Consider the following 18,734-nt stretch of genomic DNA (forward strand, 5'->3'; position numbering starts at 1 on the left):
CTGATGCGGGGCTCAATCCCAGGACCCTGGGATCATAACCTGAGCCGAAGGCAGACGCTTAACGACTGCGCCACCCAGGCGCCCCTCTTCTACTTTTTTTTAAAGTAATTCTCTCAACTTTAAATGAGAGGGTGCGGACTTGAGGAAGAGACAGAGGAAAAATCATATTCTAGATAAGAACTGTCCTCCTTTCACCCAAGTGGCCATAAAGGATATAATTTAGGAGCAAGGCACCAAATGCTAGACAGCAGTTTTCCTGCATATTTGTTTATCTTTATTAAATTCACCATCTGTAAAGACTGAGTTTTTCAACTTCTCTGATTCTTTGTGAATACTTTAATGTCTATATCTTCCATTATCTTCAGGATTCAAAAATATCCTCTATGGAGCGTGGGCTCCGAGACTTGGAAGAGGAAATTCAGATGCTGAAATCAAATGGGGCCTTGAGTACTGAAGAACGGGAAGAAGAAATGAAACAAATGGAGGTCTATCGGAGCCATTCTAAATTTATGAAAAATAAGGTAATGGTTTGTGATACTGTAATTTTTAAAAGAGTTTTGAGAAATTGATGCATATTTCTATTTCCTTAGTGATGATGAAGAACTTCACATTGTTTTATCAGACTTCAGGAAGGATACTTAGAATTCTTTCAAGTGCAACTTTCCCAGAACTAAAGTCAGAATTACTGATGTATTGTTATTTCAAGTTTTCACTTTTAAAAGAAAGGCTGATATGTGTTGTCACAGTTTAAGATTTATATCTATCAGTGCTTCTGAGGTGATTTAGTAGAATTATATCCAAATTGAGTTTTTCTCACTACATGAGACACCAAGTTCTTTAATTCTTCTGTAGTATTTTAAAAGTCAAAACCCTAAGAGGAACCCAGTTCCCCCACTTTTTTTTTTTTTTCTGAAATGGCTTAAATAATATTCTATTTTCCCTTCAAATACAGTTCCATAAAGAAAACCCCTTTGCTCTATCCCTTGGAGAAAATGCATTTGTATCAGGTTTATTGTTACCCGTGTGCAATTCAAGATACATATCAGCATGGCATGTCAGTCCGTATTTAGAAACTCAGTCACAATATTTTTTCCTTAGGTCCACAGCCATCTAGTTTGATTCTATAAACTATTTAGGCACATTGGAGGATCTAGTTTATTATAGTTATCAATTTGCCACGTTTGTTTTGGTTTAATTAAAAATCATGATTGTGATTATAAAATATTAGCTAGAAAATAAGTACCCCTCGTATCCCAATTGTATTAGTTTCCCAGTTTCTCAGAACAGAGAACTGTAGAGGAATGATACACAATTATTCTAACTCCCTCTCCAGTTTCTGTCTTCTTGCTATGGACTCATACCTGGCGTAAAAGTCAGTAGAATATTCCTTTATTATTTTAAGAATCTGTTATCAGTGACTACTGAAAATTTATGTCAGTTTTAGAACTTAAAAATTCATATATTCAAGTTTCTATTAGTTTGTATTTTTCACCCTAATTTGAGAAAATACACTATAATACAATCTCTGCTTTCCATTTGTTGATTGGCACATTTAAGTCCATTAAGAAACCCCTGTGAAAATAGAGAAACTATCTAGGGTGCTTTGCAGAAGGAATTAGGGGAACAGATTTGATTGTGTTATATAGGTTATTGTTATTTACAGTTACTGCTCTGGCTGAAAAGCAAATAGTAAGACCTAAATTGACACATAAGTGAAAAAGAATAACAATGTCGTGACAGGTAGAGCAACTGAAGGAGGAACTAAGTTCGAAAGAGGCTCAAGGGGAGGAGCTGAAAAAGAGAGCGGCTGGTCTTCAGGCTGAGGTCTTTGCCGTAAGATTTACTCTTTGTGTTCAGCGATCCCACAGTGGGACCCTGCTAGCTCTGGTTTCTGGGTGGCTTATACTTTCGTTTTCCGGTTGGCAGCTTTGCCCAACACTGGCACTAACCAGCCTGCTCTGCTCTTTAACTGACTCCTGTTCACCAGTTTCCCATATGTCACTTTGTGTGCAGTGAGCCCTCACTTGTTCTGGTTCTTTATTGTTGCTTTTGTCACTGTATGGATGGTACTTCAAAGTGTGTTTTTTTCCCTTCCTTTTGTAGATACTTGTTGATTTATATGAATGGTAATCTCTGTTTCTTCTTTGATACAAGGATATGCAGATGTTCTCTATTCTAGTGATTACTTGAATTTGAAATTCTTTTTCTTTTTAAAGTAAGGTATAATTGATTTATAACTTTATATTAGTTTCAGATTTGCAACATAATGATTTGAGATATATATATATTAAAATGATCTTCACAGTAAGTCTAGTTAACGTCCATCACCATAGTCACAAAATTTTTTTTCTTCTTTTGATGAGAACTTTTAAGATGGACTGTCTTAGAATTTGAAATTCTTGAGTAAAGAGCTTTAACTTCGTATGTATTATCTTTAAGTGTCCATTAGGTGATTTTCCAACAAATGTTACTTTTTTTAGAACAGATGTATAGAAAGTGATTTGCTTATTTAGAGTTATCTAGTAAATTAGAATTAGCCTGAAACATAAAGTCTCTAGATCTAGTTTAATCTTCTGTCTAAAGAACTTAAAATTCCATTTCAAGATATAATACAAAAATAATAAAATAGCTAACACTCAAGCACTTATAACCTGCTTAGGTTGGTATATCACCCAGCCCCAATTTATAGATGTGGAAACTGAGGTAGCCATGTGGTGCTCAGGTGATATATCTGGTGAGAGGTAGAGCTTGATTTTTACACAAGCAATCTGTTCCAGAACCTGCGCTGGTGAGCTCTTCCGTCTTCTGCCCTGTACTACGCCATGTGCGCGTATGTCACACCAGTGTCAGGAAAAAACTGCTTCTGAAAATAATTGTGGGATAAGACAGGAACGCAGTGTTAAAAAAAAAAAAAAACTTGTGCTAATTTGATGTTTTTACTATTTATGGACCCCTTTATAGTACAGATAGTAAAGTGAAATATTTTGTCTAAAAGGGACTGATTTGGTTTATGGTAACTGTATTTTCTAGAGGCGTAGTTGATGTATCACTTTACTTTTTTTTTCTTAGCTATTATAAATATTTCTTTGTTGTGTCAGACAACAGGCTGAACACATTCCATACATTATTTTATTTAATCTCCAAACAGTACAGTAGCGTCAGTTTACTTTCTCCATTTTACTGATTAGGAAACCAAGGCTTAGAGAGGTAAATACTCAAAGACACACTTATCCTCAGGTGTGAGTGACTGCAAAGCCTCATGCTCCTAACTTTTATGGAAAATGTGTGCTTCTAAACTCTGCTTTCCATTTAGAATATTTTTGTCCCTTTCTCAGTCTTTATGGTCAATATACTAGTATTTGATGATTCTTTAATAAAGTAGATGATGAGGAAACAGGGATTTTATACTTATTTTTAACCATGTGATTGGAGGTAATCTTTAAACCGTAGTAGTTCTTTAGTTGAGGAAGTGATAACATTTTAAACATTTCTCCTGAATATTCATTCATACAACAGTTTTTAGAGCAAACTGTATGTTAAGGATGGAATAATATAAATATGTACTTTTTGTTGGAAAAGGGATATCATGAAAGATGCCACAGCATTACAGTATGTGGTAACTCCAGGGTATATATTTATATTACAGGATGAAGATAGCTGCCGTTTACAGTCATCTTCTGTTGATGTTCTAAGTATCCTCAAGTAGTTTGCATACAGTATGCATATAGAAATATTTGTGGAATGAATGAATAACTAAATCGACGAATAGAATTTTCATGCATATGAGGAAAATGCTTGTCTTCTTGCTAAACAAGAAGAGTAAATTAGACATTTATTTTTAGCACTCCTTAAAAGTCTAATTTTAATTAAAGTAATATTTATTTCATACTTCCTCATGGGAAATTGTTCTTAAAATTGACCCTTATACCTAAGATTATTATAGTAAAAATACTATAGGTACATTCAATGAAAAGAATACGAAGAACTTTCATCAGTAATACTGAAATTACTGACTTGTCAGTCAGATTTATACTTCCAATAATTAATCTGTCTGTTAGTGCACAGCTTCCTTGCTAGGCAGGATACAGAATAGAATGTAAAAGCAAATCTGATTTTTATTTGGTGCACATTTAGAATAAGAGACTATTTAGAAAATTCTTAGAAACACAGTAGAAATGTAAATGAGATGTTTAAAATAAAAATTTTTTTAAGTTAAGATGATAGAAATTTATGGCAGAATGAATGGCACCTCTTGACTTATGGATTACTCTGTCAGTAATTCAGATTCAAATTACACGTCGATTCTTACAGAATGAGCCTTTATGCATTTAAGTCATATACTTTTTTATCCATATAGTTGGTATTGATGTTGTAGATGATATAACTTTGTAGGTGGAATCTTTTTTAAGGTCAGTATCCCTAACTCATCAAAATTATATGATTTCTAAGAGGCACAGGTTTATAATGCCTCATAACACAAAAGGTGGCTTTTTAAGATAAGGATTTTATGTAAACTTTTGTTTGTGAATGAAAAAATAAACAGTATACCAGCCGCAGCTTTTGAATTTAACTTTAGCAATGCTAGGAGGTTTTCTTTTTCCCTTCTGTTTTACATCTACACTAATCCTGCTTTATGTTTTAAGAGGTCTGACTTAATAAAATGAAAACTGATCAGCACAGTGGTATTCAGATGCTTCCTGTTATCTCATAGTAATCTAATTGAATTGGGATTTTTCTCCCTCTGTTCTTTTTCTAAGGGATTTTGAAGAGTGTTTAGGAGGCACAGTACATGAAACCTGGAATTTCCCTATTTGTTGAAAAACTTTTTTTGGGGGGGGGGTGATGGGTGGTCATCCAAGATACGATGATGTAATAAGATGAATTATGTTTTGTCATAAAACTAATGCTATATTTAGTTTCATATTTTGTGGCTTGGATCTGTCAAAGATCCAGATCAGAGGTGGTTGTTTCATTTCTTTTTTCCTTACAGTGTTTTATTTTCTTCTCTAGATTGGTCAGGTGAAGCAGGAGCTGTCCAGAAAGGACACAGAACTACTAGCCCTACAGACAAAGCTAGAAACACTCACAAACCAGTTCTCGGATAGTAAGCAACACATTGAAGTGCTGAAGGAGTCCTTGACTGCTAAAGAACAACGGGCTGCCATCCTGCAGACCGAGGTGAGAAGAATTCTGGTATTGGCAGGGAGTCACTTCCTTGCACCTTTTCACGTGTGTCGCCTGTGCTGTTTTGGTTACACTTGGATTCGGGAGATATGAATAATGTAATGAATAATTCTTTAGCAGTGTGATCATACTTTACTAAAACTATAACTGCCTTGGTTCAGTTCTTAGATCTAACAAATCTGGTGCAGTTTATGTATGCTTTTAATTCTTTGAACGTTCCCTAAGTTTGTACTTCTAAGTATACTTTGACATTGTGAAATGTTGTAAAGATAGTTATAAAAAAGAAATCCAAATGAATCTTTTGTTCTCACCCATGATGAATCTTCTAGTCATGAATGGCAGTGAGCTTGGTTACCTTGTGTTTAGATTATTAAGTGTTGTTAATTTTTGATATTATGTCTAGCTTTATGTAGGCAAACTGCAGAATCTAGAAATGTTCTAAGTAGATCTTGTTTTGAACTACAGATCATGAGACAGTGTGCCTTCATATCCTGTTTGAAAATGAAGTTAGTATTTTCAGAAATAGCCTGTCAGCCCTGATTATAGGTAGGAATACCCTAAATAATTCCGTACAGTTGAGAATTTATCATATTTGTAATCATCAAAGAGAAGGAATTGATGATGCTATTTGGATTTATTGTCTTAAATTTTTTTTTAAAGGTCTAGTGAAATAGGGAACTTAGGTAGAAATAGGTAAACAGTTCTGCTTTATAGAAGAAAAAATAAAATACAACATGGATTTTTTTTTTTTTTTAAATCTTTTTCTTTTAAAGAACCAGATAGGTAAATAAGGGCATACTTGGATGGAAAAGAGGAATGAGAAGTAAAAAGAATGCATAAAAACATTATAGACCCAGAAGATGAGAATCTCCAAGTGAGGAGGAATGGGGAAATGACCAAAACTCTTTCATGTAGTATTTTATTTTTGTACAGTGGAACTTTGTTGAAAATGAGAGATTTGGATGATGTATTTGTAATTTTCCTTACAACTCAGACTTAGAATATCTGTCAATCTATTATCAGGATATCAATCTCATTCTACCTCACAGGGATATTTTAGATAAAAATTAGGTTTTGGCTCTGGGGTCATAGTTACTGAGTTTGAAATTCAGCTTTACCCACTTACTACCAGGTTATGTGATCCTGGGCATGTTATTTAACTTCACTGTGCCTCACTTTCCCTCCATCTGTAAGATGAAGAGAATAGGAGTGTCTGCCTCATTGGGTTGTTGTTAGGATTAAACTGGCTTATTGTACACAGTAAAGCTTTTGTTATTGTCATCATTGTAGCTATTGTATTAAAATCAACTGATATATATAAACTGAAAGTATTAAGAGAACACAGTTGGTTTTCTTTTCATTGGCATACATTTTATTTAGAAGATCTGCTCTCTCATATTTTTATTCAGCTAGTTTTGTGTTCATCCAGGGAATTGCAAATATAAAATTATCTGGAAAATGTTACCTGCAAAGTTACTAACTTACGCCTTTATTAGAGTTTTTCATCCCAGTAACTGGTGTGCATGCAGTACTACAGAAGGGTCAGAAGAGGGTGCCAGTGTTTTGGAGGTGAGCCTACTTCCAAGTTTAGGACTGATAGCATTGGCTAGAGGTGGCAGGTGTGTGAATCAGAGAATCAGGCAGTTGGTTAATGATAATGCTAACATTTAAAAGCTTGTCACAGTCTAATAAATGACTTTTTTCCTCTTGGCAATCCATCCTTTTCTTTGTACCCCTCTCAAATAGTGTTCTTATTCGCTAGGTCTCACACAGATGGGCTTGTGATTGATTTCTTGTACTATAGAGAGTAAAGACTATATTTGTGGTCATTCTTGAATGGTTCTTATTTGTTTTTAGCCATGTGGGAGTAACTGAGTTTCAGTGATTACCCCTATAAGTCACTAGGACAACTGCTCAAATATGACTATCTCATCCTAAAAAGATAACAGTGTAAAAGCCAACAATCTTTTGAGTATAGGATAATTATATGAATGTGATATGGTGATTTATTAGTATGTGCTTTTTTCCCTCAAATTACTCTGGTGACATTTGACTGGGGTCACTTTTTCCAAAACATCTTTCTCATGTTAGAGCCCAATAAAAGGCAGTTTGAACCAGCTCTATGAAAATTCTCACATATTTTTATAATTTGCTCTTAACTGATATTGTCCTCATCTCTCCAGCTCTCCTAGACTTTGATCTAACTCTCACATCACTAAATTAAGCATGTATGAAAAAGAACATGGATCAAGGAGTTTTTAAAAATCCTTTAAGGAAAAATGGGATATGGGAAAAGACCTGATTTTCTTCTTGTTCGTGGTCGAGGGAATGAGGCCCTTTTGTGTTGGGCAGTGTACAATATATAGTATTTCTGGAATTGCTCCTATTTTATGAACATCTCTTTTAATCTGTTCTTCACAGAGGTGGTCTGGATTTAGTACCATAGTGGTTAAAAGCATGGGCTTTGGAATCAGACCTAAATGCAGCTATCTATATTTATTAGTTATGTGACCTTGGATGAATTACTTTACCTCTTTAATCCTTCATTTCTTCATTTGTAAGTACCAACTTCCTAAGGTTGTTGTGGTTAGAACGGATGTTTAATTATGTAGCTCTTATCTGAATTTAGAGGGAAATATTAAATATCAATGGGTTTCAAATTTTTTTACTTACCTTACAGTTTATAAGCACTTTTTTTTATTTGATCTCTGTTGTTTTATGTGATCCTCAGATTAATAGTATGGATTAGGCAAGATAAGTATTGGGTTTATTTTTTTGCTTTCATTGTGGGGAATTATGTGAAGTTTTAATTAGCATATGACTTTTGGTTGGCACTTAGGGCCAATCTCACTAGTACCCCAGAACTTTCAATATTGGTTATAATATTTTCAGGAAATTTTCTATTTTATGCCCATTCTCTTGTTTCTGAGTCTTGATGACATACTGTGGACCTACCAATGAATTTATTTTCTGTTTGAATTCTCAATGTGCAGAGCTGATTTTGTCAATAAATTAAAATAATGGACACCTTACTGCCTCAAAGTAGTACAATTTTTTCTTCTCCAGGACATTGAATTTTAGAATTCTGTTTTGTTATAGGTGAATACTCCCATCTATATCTTAAGAACAGTTTGTAGGAAGTGGTTCTTCTTTCATAGCTGATCCAGCACAAAGTAAAGAACTGCCATGGATCTCGGATGTTTAGGCCCTGGAGCTTGGATGTAGGTGCACGAGAGCACGCACCTTTTGCTTGCATTCCCAACCCAATGCCCCAGTATGCTGTGCTCTTCAAGCTGGAGTTTTGACTTCCTCAGCACACTTAGAGTTAATAATACATCCTTAGGACTGAAGTGCATTTTAGAGATCTAGTCTTTCCATAATTCATAAAACATAATCGATAATACCTGATATTGGATGCTTTCTGTGTGTCATGCAAGGACGTGTACTTCCTTTCGTTTTCTCAGTTAATCCTTGCAGTAATCTTCTAAGAAATAAGAATTGTCATAACATTTCAAAGATGGGCACACTGAAGCTTGGAGAGATTGAGGTTACATGAGTTGTTGAGTGATTACCTGGGATTCAGAATTTGATCAGTTGAAACTCCAAAACTTATGTTCTTGGTCATAATGCTATAATGCTTCCCTGTGAGGAATCTGAATATATGTGTATATATGAAACAACTGCTCAGAATAAAAGAGGATTTGGCGTCATGAGGTGGTTTGGGTTATTTTTCAGTGACTGTTTCTCTCTTATTGTTCTAGGTGCATCATTGCTCCATCACCACTCTGAGCAGTGCTTAGCCTGTTACGAGTCATGGGGTAGTGGTGGGGGCAGGTGCTGTAGTGTAACATTGGTATGGTATTCAAGCCAGCTTGTGAAGGTAGCCTGATTAGCTTCTGAGTGCCCCCTTCTCCTCCACATTACCTATACCTGAGTAGATCACCTCAGAAAAAGAGTGTTGGCAGAGTAGAGATATATATTATTACACTAGAGGCTCTCAGATTTGGGGGCTTCCTGCCCACCACCACCACTCGCCCAGCTCTAAATGGTGAGTTGGCACTGTTCATAGTGGTGGATGGGGCAGTGTCTTATTTGAGGAGATGCAGATGATCATAAGCTTAAGAAAATGACAGGAAAATATAAGTGTAAGTGTGGCTGTTAATATGCTAGGGGAATAAAACAATGTATAAGTTTCAAATCTTAAGTATAAAACTCAATTTATCTAGTGGAGAATAGAAAAAAATAGCGGAGGGGGTGGGGAAAAATAAGAGGTAGACATTATGAAAAATGTTGGCCAAATGGTATGAATAATGGGAAAGGCAATATATGCAAATAAGTTAAACTTAGATTAAAAGACAAACCTCAATTGGATTAAAAAACAAGATACAGAATATATTGTCAATAAGAGTTAAGCGTAAGACAAAAAATAGCAGAATTAAAAATAAAATAGAAAAAAATTTTTAAAAATAAAAGGTATGTCAAGAAAATATGTCTTCCCAGTCTGATTTATTTTAACATTAGTTAAATTATTTATTTATTTATTTAAAAGTAGACTCCACGCCCAGTGTGGAGTACAAGGAGGGGCTTGAACTCATGACCCAGAGAGCAAGACCTGAACTGAGATCAAGAGTGGAACACTTAGCCGACTGAGCCACCCAGGCGCCACTAATTAAATTATCTTTTTTTTTTTTTTTTTTTTTAGAGAGCGAGTGTGAGCAGGTGGGGAGGTGTGGAACAGAGGAGGAGGGACAAGCAGACTCCATGCTGAGTGTGGAGCCCCACATGGGGCTTGATCTCATGACCCTGAGATTGTGACCTGAGCTGAAATCAAGAGTCATATGCTTAACTGACTGAGCAAAGAAGTTATAAACACAGAGAGCAATGTTACATACTGATAAAAAGAACGGTAGATCAAGAAAATACAATGATTGTGAACATTTATGCATCTAACAATGTTGCCTTTAAGTGTATAAAACAACAGTGGGGAGAAACAGATGAATCAACAATTGCAGTTGGTCATTAGTACATGTTCCTTTTAGAACTTGATCAAAGAAACAAAAAAAAATAATTTAGAAAATTTCACTAACATCAATAAGTTCAAATAGGTATTCTGTAGAATATTGCACTAACAGAGGATATGCAGTGATTTTTAAGAACTTACTGAATAGTCATAAAAATCAAATGTACTAGACCACAGAGGAAATGTCAAAATTCTCAAGAATTAAAGTCACATGGACTGTTTTCTTTGACCCCTAATGCAGCAAAATTAGCAATCAGTAATGAAGAATTGCAACATAAAACTAAAATAAATCTTGAATCTGAAAATGTAGTACTTTTTTGGGGGGGTATAGTTGACACACAGTGTTATATTAGTTTCAGGTATACAACTTGGTGATTTATCAGGTTTATACATTATGCTATGTTCACCACAAGAATAGCTACCATCTGTCCCCTTATATTGCTGTTACAATATCATTGTATTCCTAATGCTGTGCATTTATTCCCGTGACTTATTTATTCCATAACTGGAAGCCTGTACCTCCCACTCCCCTTCACCTCATTTGCCTAACCCCCCACTCCCCTGTCCTCTGGCAACCATCAGTTTGTTCTCTGTATTTATAGGTCTAATTCTGTATTTTTTTTGTTTATTCATTGTTTTAGATGCCATTTATGAGTGGAATCATATGGTATTTGTCTTAGTCTGACTTATTTCACTAAGTATAGTACTATCTAGGGCCATCCATGTTTCAAATGGCATGATCTCATCCTTTTTTATGGCTGTGTAATATTTCATTGTATATGTACCATGTTTTCCTTATCTCTTTGTCTATTGATGGACACATATTACTTCCATATCTTGGCTGTTGGAAATACTGCTACAGTAAATATAGGGGTGCACATATCTTTTGGATTAGTATTGCAAATGTACTACTTAATAGTCGTTGGGTTAAGGGAGACTAGAATAGGGGTGCCTGGGTGGCTCAGTTGGTTAACCGTCCCAACTCTTGATCTCTTCCCAGGTCTTGATCTCAGGATCGTGAGTTCAAGCCCCATGCTGGGCGTGGAGCCTACTTTAAAAAAAAGAAAAAAGACTGGAATAGAAAGCAAAAGAAAATCTGTGGGATATAACTAATCCTCTGGTTTTTAGAGGGAAATGTCTTGTATTATATTTGTCAGAAAGCAATAAAGAATGAAAGCAAATAAGCTAAGTGTACAAATCAGGAGCCTAGGAAAAAAACAACAATCAAAACCAAAGAAACGGTAAGTTGGAGGGTAATAGAAACTAAGTCAGCAATCAGTAGAGTAGAGGATAAAATAAGCTGTTAGTTGTTTTAAAAAGGCTAATCAGACAGGATCATCTCTTACAGAATGATAAAGAAGTAACTACTAGTACCATACAATTTAAAAATAATAAGACAATTATAAATAATTATATTCTAATAAGCTTGAAAAGATAGAACAAATACATTTCTGGAAAATGTGACAAAGTAGGTTCAAGAGATAATAGAAAACACGAACAACAATCATTATGAAAATTAAATTGCTAATCAGTCTCAACCCTATCTCCTCCTAAATCCTATGGCTCAGATGGCTCTTTATCAAAAATTCAAAAATAAATAATCATATTTATATTTAAGTTTTTCCAAAAAGTAGAAAAAGCAAGAAAGCCCAAGACTCTATAGGGAGATATGAGGAAAAAGAAATTCAGAGATCTAGTGATATCAGTAGATGGTATAATTTAATACCGTAAGGATATTAATTCTGCCTAAGTTAGTATATACATCAATTCCAATGAAAATTCACAGCAGTAATTTTTTAGCAACTCATTTTACTTTAAGTTTTACATGGACGAGTCACAAAAAAGATACATCATTTCACTTATAGGAGGTACCTAAAGAAGTCAGATTCATAAAGATAGACGTAGAATGGTGGTTGCTATGAGTTGTGGGGAATGGAGAGGTTTTGTTTTTTTTGTTTGTTTTTTTGTTTTTTAATTGTACAGTTTTTGTTTTGCAAGAGGAAGGGAGTTCTGGAGATTGGATATACAGCAATGTGAATGTACTGAACACCACTGAACTGTACACTTAAAAATGGTTAAGATGGCAAATTTTATGTTTGTGTATATTACAATTGAAAAATTTTAAAAATTATATGGACAAATAAAGCTATTCTAACAGTAATATGAAGAAAAAGAGGAAAAGATGGGAGATCTGCCCTAATAGATCTGAAAATGTACTCCAGAGCCATAAACCTAACCAAACCAATCAGTGCACTGCAGAATGGTAGAGTACTGGCACAGGAATGGGCAGATAGAGCAGTAGAAAAAAAAAAAAGTAGAGTTTAGACATGTATGTAGAGGGGAGCATCATAACTAGTGCTAGTTAAGTGCGCGTTAGAAAACTGACATACTATATGGAGAATAAAATTGGCTACCTACCTGGTGCCAGATAAAACAGTGGACTTCATATTGATTACAGACCTCAGTGTGAAAGAGAAAACAATAAAGCTAATCAATGAAAATGTATCTTAGGTAAGATATCTTAAGTGACACCATCAAATTTAAGTATTTCTGTTCAAGAAAGAGCACTACTAACAAAGTTAACAAATATGTGACTGATTGGGAGAAGGTATTTTCACCGCCTCCCAAAATAACAAAGATTGAGATATAGAATAAAAAAAGAATGCTTGGAAATCTGTAAGAAAAAGAGACTATAGGGAGGGAGAGAAGGATTTAAATAGGCAATTAACAGACAAGGAAACCTAAGTGGTTAACAAATAAATATAGCATGGGATCCTCAGTCTCATTAGTAAAAAAGAAATGCAAATTTCAGAGACAAAAGCTACATTCCATTGATCAAATTGGTAAAAATTAGAAAATGAGTTAATATTCAGTGCTTGTAAGAATTTGGTCTAACAGGAACATAGATGGCATAGTTGGCTCCAGAATCCCACTCCTGGATATGTTCCCTAGAGAAAATTTCCCACTGGTCCACAGGAGGACGTGTATAAGGAATTGAAAGCAACCCAAATGTTTTTTACTAGAGGGGTTAGATAAGTAAAATACAGTGGATGTATACCATGTAATATTATGTAAAAGTCAAAAGCAATGGTCTAGAAGTATTCATAGGGCCATACATATATATTTTTTAAAAGTAAGAGACAGAATGAGGTATATAGCATTCATATAAATTAAAAAATATGTATATAAGAATAAGCCTCTGTATTTCTAAGTTATAAGCACATTTAGTAACATCACACACATTAGAATGGCTGTGTATTGAATGAGGAATGGATATTGGTTGTGGATGGAAAAATAAGAAAATAAGACAGTAGAACTTTGCATGGATAGTTTTAAGTGAATTGAGGATTATGAGTAATTTAGTTCTTTCCTCAAGTTGATAGGCGTTTGAAAGCATTAATTCTGACTGTGTAACTATTGGGAAGTATGTCGGATATGGTGTATTTACCACATTGATTCTCAGAGTTGTTGTGGCTGATCTCTCTGGCAGGGCAGATGTCCCTGTTTTTTCTCATCCCTTCCAACATTACGCATCTGTCAGCAAGGACTCTAGGGTTTTTCTGAAGGGTTATTCTTTTTGGTAACTAAGGGACTTGGATTTTAATGGTGACACATGGATAGCAGACCTTGGCCCTAAATAGGGTAGGGATTTGAAACCGATACTCGAGTGTAAATCCAGGACTTTCCTGGGAAAAAGTGGACTAGAAAAAATTCCTTCTACCAGTATTCGTTGACAGTATGAGAAACTGACTTACCTGGTCTTAGAGTTGGAGGAAAGGTGTCTTCTCATGAGCTTTGAGTTTGAAATATGCACAGCTGCTGTTAACACCGTGATTTTAGCCTAGTCCACATAGAATCCCACAGATGAGAGCTCTGCTTAGAATGAATTTACAATTCCAAATTACTTAAACCTGTGGAAATAACCTATTCTCCCCCCTCCCCCAATATCAGAAGTAAGAACAAATAGAGTGATTAGGCCCTTAGGAACATTGAGTGATAGAATGAGATCACAAATGAAAGATTAAAATGAAGGATGGAGTAGTTAGCATAGGAGCACTCTTTGGAATGGAGAAGAAGATACAACTTTTTGGGCTGTTGTTTTAGGACTGTTGAGAGTAAAACCTGAGGCAGTGTAATAAAGGTAGCACTATCTATAGTTGTTTAGTGTCTTTTAGTCTTGGCTTTGTCACTTACTTGTTATGTAAGTTTATACTTACTTTCAGAGAAAGATCATGAAAGGTAGAGCTTGTCACTTGCTTCTAGTCGTTGGTATAATGTTGTTAAATGATACAGCAGGTGAAATTCTGCATCTAGATTGTTGTTGTCTTCTCTATCATAGGACTAAAAAGAGTAGGTTGTATATTTTAATAGTGGAAAAATGAAAGTGAGGGCCTAAGATGAGTGAAAAGAGAAATTATAAAAAAGCATCCAAGAGATCTATCCAAAGTGTGATTCAAAAACCAGTGGCCTCCGCTCACTTAAGAACTTGGAAACACAAAATCTTTTTTTTTTCTTCTAATTTTTATTTAAATTCTAGTTAGTTAACATACAGTGCATTATTGGTTTCAGGAGTAGAAGTCAGTGATTCATCACTTATATACAACACCCAGTGCTCATCACAACAAGTGCCCTCCTCATTACCTACCCATCAACCAACTAGCCCATCCCCCACCAACATCCCTCCATCAACCTTCAGTTTGTTCTCTATCATTAAGAGTGTCTTATGGTTTCTGTCTTTCTTTTTTTTTTCTTTTTTCTTTCTTCCCCCTTCCTATATGTTCATCTGTTTTGTTTCTTAAATTCCACATATGAGTGGGATTGTATGGTATTTGTGTTTCTCTGACTTATTTCACTTAGCATAATACGTGCTAGCTCCATCCACATCGTTGCAAATGGCAAGATTTCATTCTTTTTAATGGCTGACTGATATTCCATTTGTGTGTGTGTGTGTGTGTATGCCACATCTTCTTTATCCATTCATCAGTCAGTGGACATTTGGGCTCTCTCCATAGCTTGGCTATTGTTAGTAATTGCTGCTGTAAACATCGGGGTGACTGTGCCCCTTTGAAGCTGTATCTTTGTATCCTTTGGGTAAATATCTAGTAGTACAGTTGCTGGATTGTAGGGTAGTTCTATTTTTAACTTTTTGAAGAACCTCCATACTGTTCTCCAGAGTGGCTGCACCAGTTTGCATTCCCAGCAACAGTGCAAGAAGGTTCCCCTTCTCCGCATCCTTGCCAGCATCTGTTGTTTCTTGTGTTAATTTTCCCATTCTGACAGGTGTGAGGTGATACCTCATGTCTTTTTTTTTTATATATATTTATTTATTTGACAGAAAGAGAGAGAGTGAGCACAAGCAGGGGGAACAGCAGAGGGAGAGGGAGAAGCAGGCTTCCCGCTGAGCAGAAAGCACGACATGGGGCTTGATTCCAGGACCCTGGGATCATGACCTGAGCCGAAGGCAGGCAGACGTTTAACGACTGAGCCACCCAGGCACCCCCTTATTGTCTTTTTGATTTGTATTTCCCTGATGCTGAGTGATGTGGAGCATCTCTTCATGTGTCTGTTAGCCATCTGGATGTCTTCTTTGGAAAAGTGACTGTTCATGTCTTATGCCCATTTCTTAACTGGATTATTTGGTTTTTGGGGGTTGAGCTTGATAAGTTCCTTTTAGATTTTGGATACTAACTCTTTATCAGATAACATCATTTGCAAATATCTTCTCCAATTCTGTAGGCTGCCTTTTGGTTTTGTTGATTGAAGTTTCCTTCGCTGTGCAGAAGCTTTTTATCTTGATGAAGTCCCAGTGGTTCATTTTTGTTTTTGTTTCCCTTGCCTCTGGTGATGTGTCTGTCTAGTAAGAAATTGCTATGGCTGAGGTCAAAGAGGTTCTGCCTATATTCTCCTCTAGGATTTTGATGGTTTTTGTCTCACATTTAGGTCTTTCATCGATTTTGAATTTATTTTTGTGTATGGTCTGAGAAAGCGGTCCAGTTTCATTCTTCTGCGTGTTGTGTCCAGTTTTTCCAACACCATTTGTTGAAGAGACTGTCTTTTTTCCATTGAATATTCTTTACTGCTTTGTCAGTTAGTTGACCATATGGTTGTGGGTCCATTTCTGGGTTTTCTATTCTGTTCCATTGATCTATGTGTCTGTTTTTGTGCCATGACCATACTGTCTTGATGATTATAGCTTTGTAATATAGCTTGAAATCTGGAATTGTGATGCCTTTAGAAATTTAGAAATGTGGTGATAGGAAATTATACTTCGTGATCTTGGACAAATCACTTAGTTTGGGCTTTGGTTTCATCAGCTTTTTTAAAAGTTTATGAAATATTGCCAAATACAGGAAAAAATGCAGAAAGTAATATAATAAACACCGTAAGATTTAACTTACATTTATGTTGGACCACATTAGGTGATAATTAAAGGTTCTTTAAAAGAAAAGGTTCTTAAAAAATCTTATTCTAAACTAAATACTCAGTGGAAGATCTGGGTTAAGAAGAATATTTTGTTAGAATCTCAGGGTTTTTGAACTGTTGGTGTTAGGAATAAAGATTTGAAAGTTGTTATTATGGAGGTGGTGGTTAAAGCCTAGGATTGAATTGGTTTCTCCAGAGGAAGTTGTATAAAGTGAGATATGAGGAAGGGAAAATGATAGAGGATCCAGTAAAGAAAACTGAAGAGGTGGGGTCAGAGAGTTAAAGAGGAGTGAATCATATTGGCAAAGCCAAGTTAGAAGTTAGAGGAAATTGTTTCCATGTAATTCTTACTGCTCGTATGTATTTAGATAGATGTATTTATTGATGTAAAATGAAAGAAGTTTAAGATAACTTAAGATAATTAATAGTTCTGTGATCAGAAGTGAGTGGCCGGGACGCCTGGGTGTCTCAGTCAGTTAAGCGTCTGCCTTCAGCTCAGGCCATGGTCTCAGGGTCCTGGGATCGAGTCCCACATTGGGCTCCCTGCTCAGTGAGGAGCCTGCTTCTCCCTCTGCCTGCCACTCCCCCTGCTTGTGCTTTCTCTCTCTCCTAAATAAATAAATAAATAAATAAATAAATAAATAAATAAATAAAAAAGAAGTGAGTGGCCAAAAGAGCAAGGTAGCCATTTTTCTGTTCATGTCCATTGGTAGAAAGATCTTGTAGAGAAAAACCTTCTGTTTTTGTTGAAGTTGGCATAACTTGTTTGCCACAGACCTTGACTCTTGGCAAGCTAGGTGGATGCTATTCCTCCAGTGCATTTGATGTGAATAAACAAGGTCTTATTCCTCTTGCCAGGCATGGCATTAGGGTGATTACTATGTGTCCTGCTAGTCTCTGAGGGGCTTTCCTGAATATGTTTTTTGTGGTTTGCAAAATATGGACCTCACGCAAAATTGTACTATGAACTTAGCTCACTACTAACCAAAAAGATCAGTGTAGAATTCAGAGCAATTAATCTAGTAGTAGCAGAGTGGTTTTTGTGGTTATTTTTATCTTAGATCTTCATACCAGCACATTTAAATTCTGTATTGCACGAGAAAAGCAGACCAAGAAAAAGTGTATGAATTAAATACTTAGTAAAGAAAAGATCACTTAGTAATTAGAGTATGGACTTGAGTAACTTACTGTACCTAATATTTGTGATACGAGATATTTTTTATAGGAAAGCCTGAATTTATAGCTACTCTTACACCGAAGGTTTGTGTTTATTACAAGAGTCTTCATTTTTTACCTTTTCCAGTCACCAATTCCTGTGGGTCTCATACCTGACATTCCCTCAAAATGGCATGCAGGTATTTATGACTGGTTAGCACTGGCACATTTACGGGTCACTTAACTGAGTAAGGGCTCTAATGTAAGCATGCAGCTAGGACATCTAGGTACTCTTGGTAAAGAAGAAGCAACATGAGGTCTTACATTTATTGTTCTATGGGACTTTAGTACTATCAGAATGAGAAACATTTAGAAATGCTGAGGGATGTATTCCTGCTGTATTCTGATTCCTTACCCACAGATGGAAAACATTTCATTTTTTTGAAGTTAATGCAGAGAAGAACTAAGAGACAAGGAAATTAGGCAGTTAAGATTTACCTACAAGTTTAAATGTCTGGGTTTTTTGCCTTTATAAAAAGAATTTAATAATGCATTTTGAGAATACTGTGTGAAATGTTTTTTAGGTGAGTTAGTTTGTTTTTTGCTTGTGGTTATTGGGATATGTGGTATATGTGTTAGAAGTAGAATATATAGTATACAGAATACAAATTAGAATGTAGAAGTTAGGTACAAATGATTTAGCGTATGATTTATTTATTTTTAAAAATTTCTGACATGTATACATTTCTAAGACTTTGACCTCTTTGTGAGGAGTCAATGGGTTCAATAAGCACCCTCTTGAATCACCGTGACTGATGCCCTATAATGGATTCAGCTAATAGGAACCAAATCTTATACTGTCAAATAGGATTAGTAGCCATGCAGGCCAGCTTGAGCAGTGCCTGAGTGCCACGTGGATAAGGGTCACTGGGCTCTTTTGGCATCTTAAGCA

At 35.5% G+C, this 18,734-nt stretch overlaps 1 protein-coding gene across 9 annotated transcripts in view; it reads left to right on the top strand.

Moving 5' to 3' along the window:
- ERC1 (ELKS/RAB6-interacting/CAST family member 1) overlaps nucleotides 1–18,734 on the top strand; it is a 554,437-nt gene that overhangs the window by 115,334 nt on the left and 420,369 nt on the right. For 4 of the 9 annotated variants that reach the window (XM_035028513.1, XM_035028517.1, XM_035028521.1 and 1 more), the window contains exons 5-7: nucleotides 366–521; nucleotides 1,741–1,833; nucleotides 5,011–5,178. In XM_035028513.1, coding sequence (XP_034884404.1) covers nucleotides 366–521; nucleotides 1,741–1,833; nucleotides 5,011–5,178 — 417 coding nt within the window. The remainder of the gene's footprint in view (nucleotides 1–365; nucleotides 522–1,740; nucleotides 1,834–5,010; nucleotides 5,179–18,734) is intronic. The other 5 variants (XM_035028519.1, XM_035028520.1, XM_035028522.1 and 2 more) reach the window with 2 other exon arrangements.

This window comes from Mirounga leonina, unplaced genomic scaffold, assembly GCF_011800145.1.
Source record: "Mirounga leonina isolate KUSES-001 unplaced genomic scaffold, KU_Mleo_1.0 Mir_201, whole genome shotgun sequence".
Lineage (NCBI taxonomy): Eukaryota > Metazoa > Chordata > Mammalia > Carnivora > Phocidae > Mirounga > Mirounga leonina.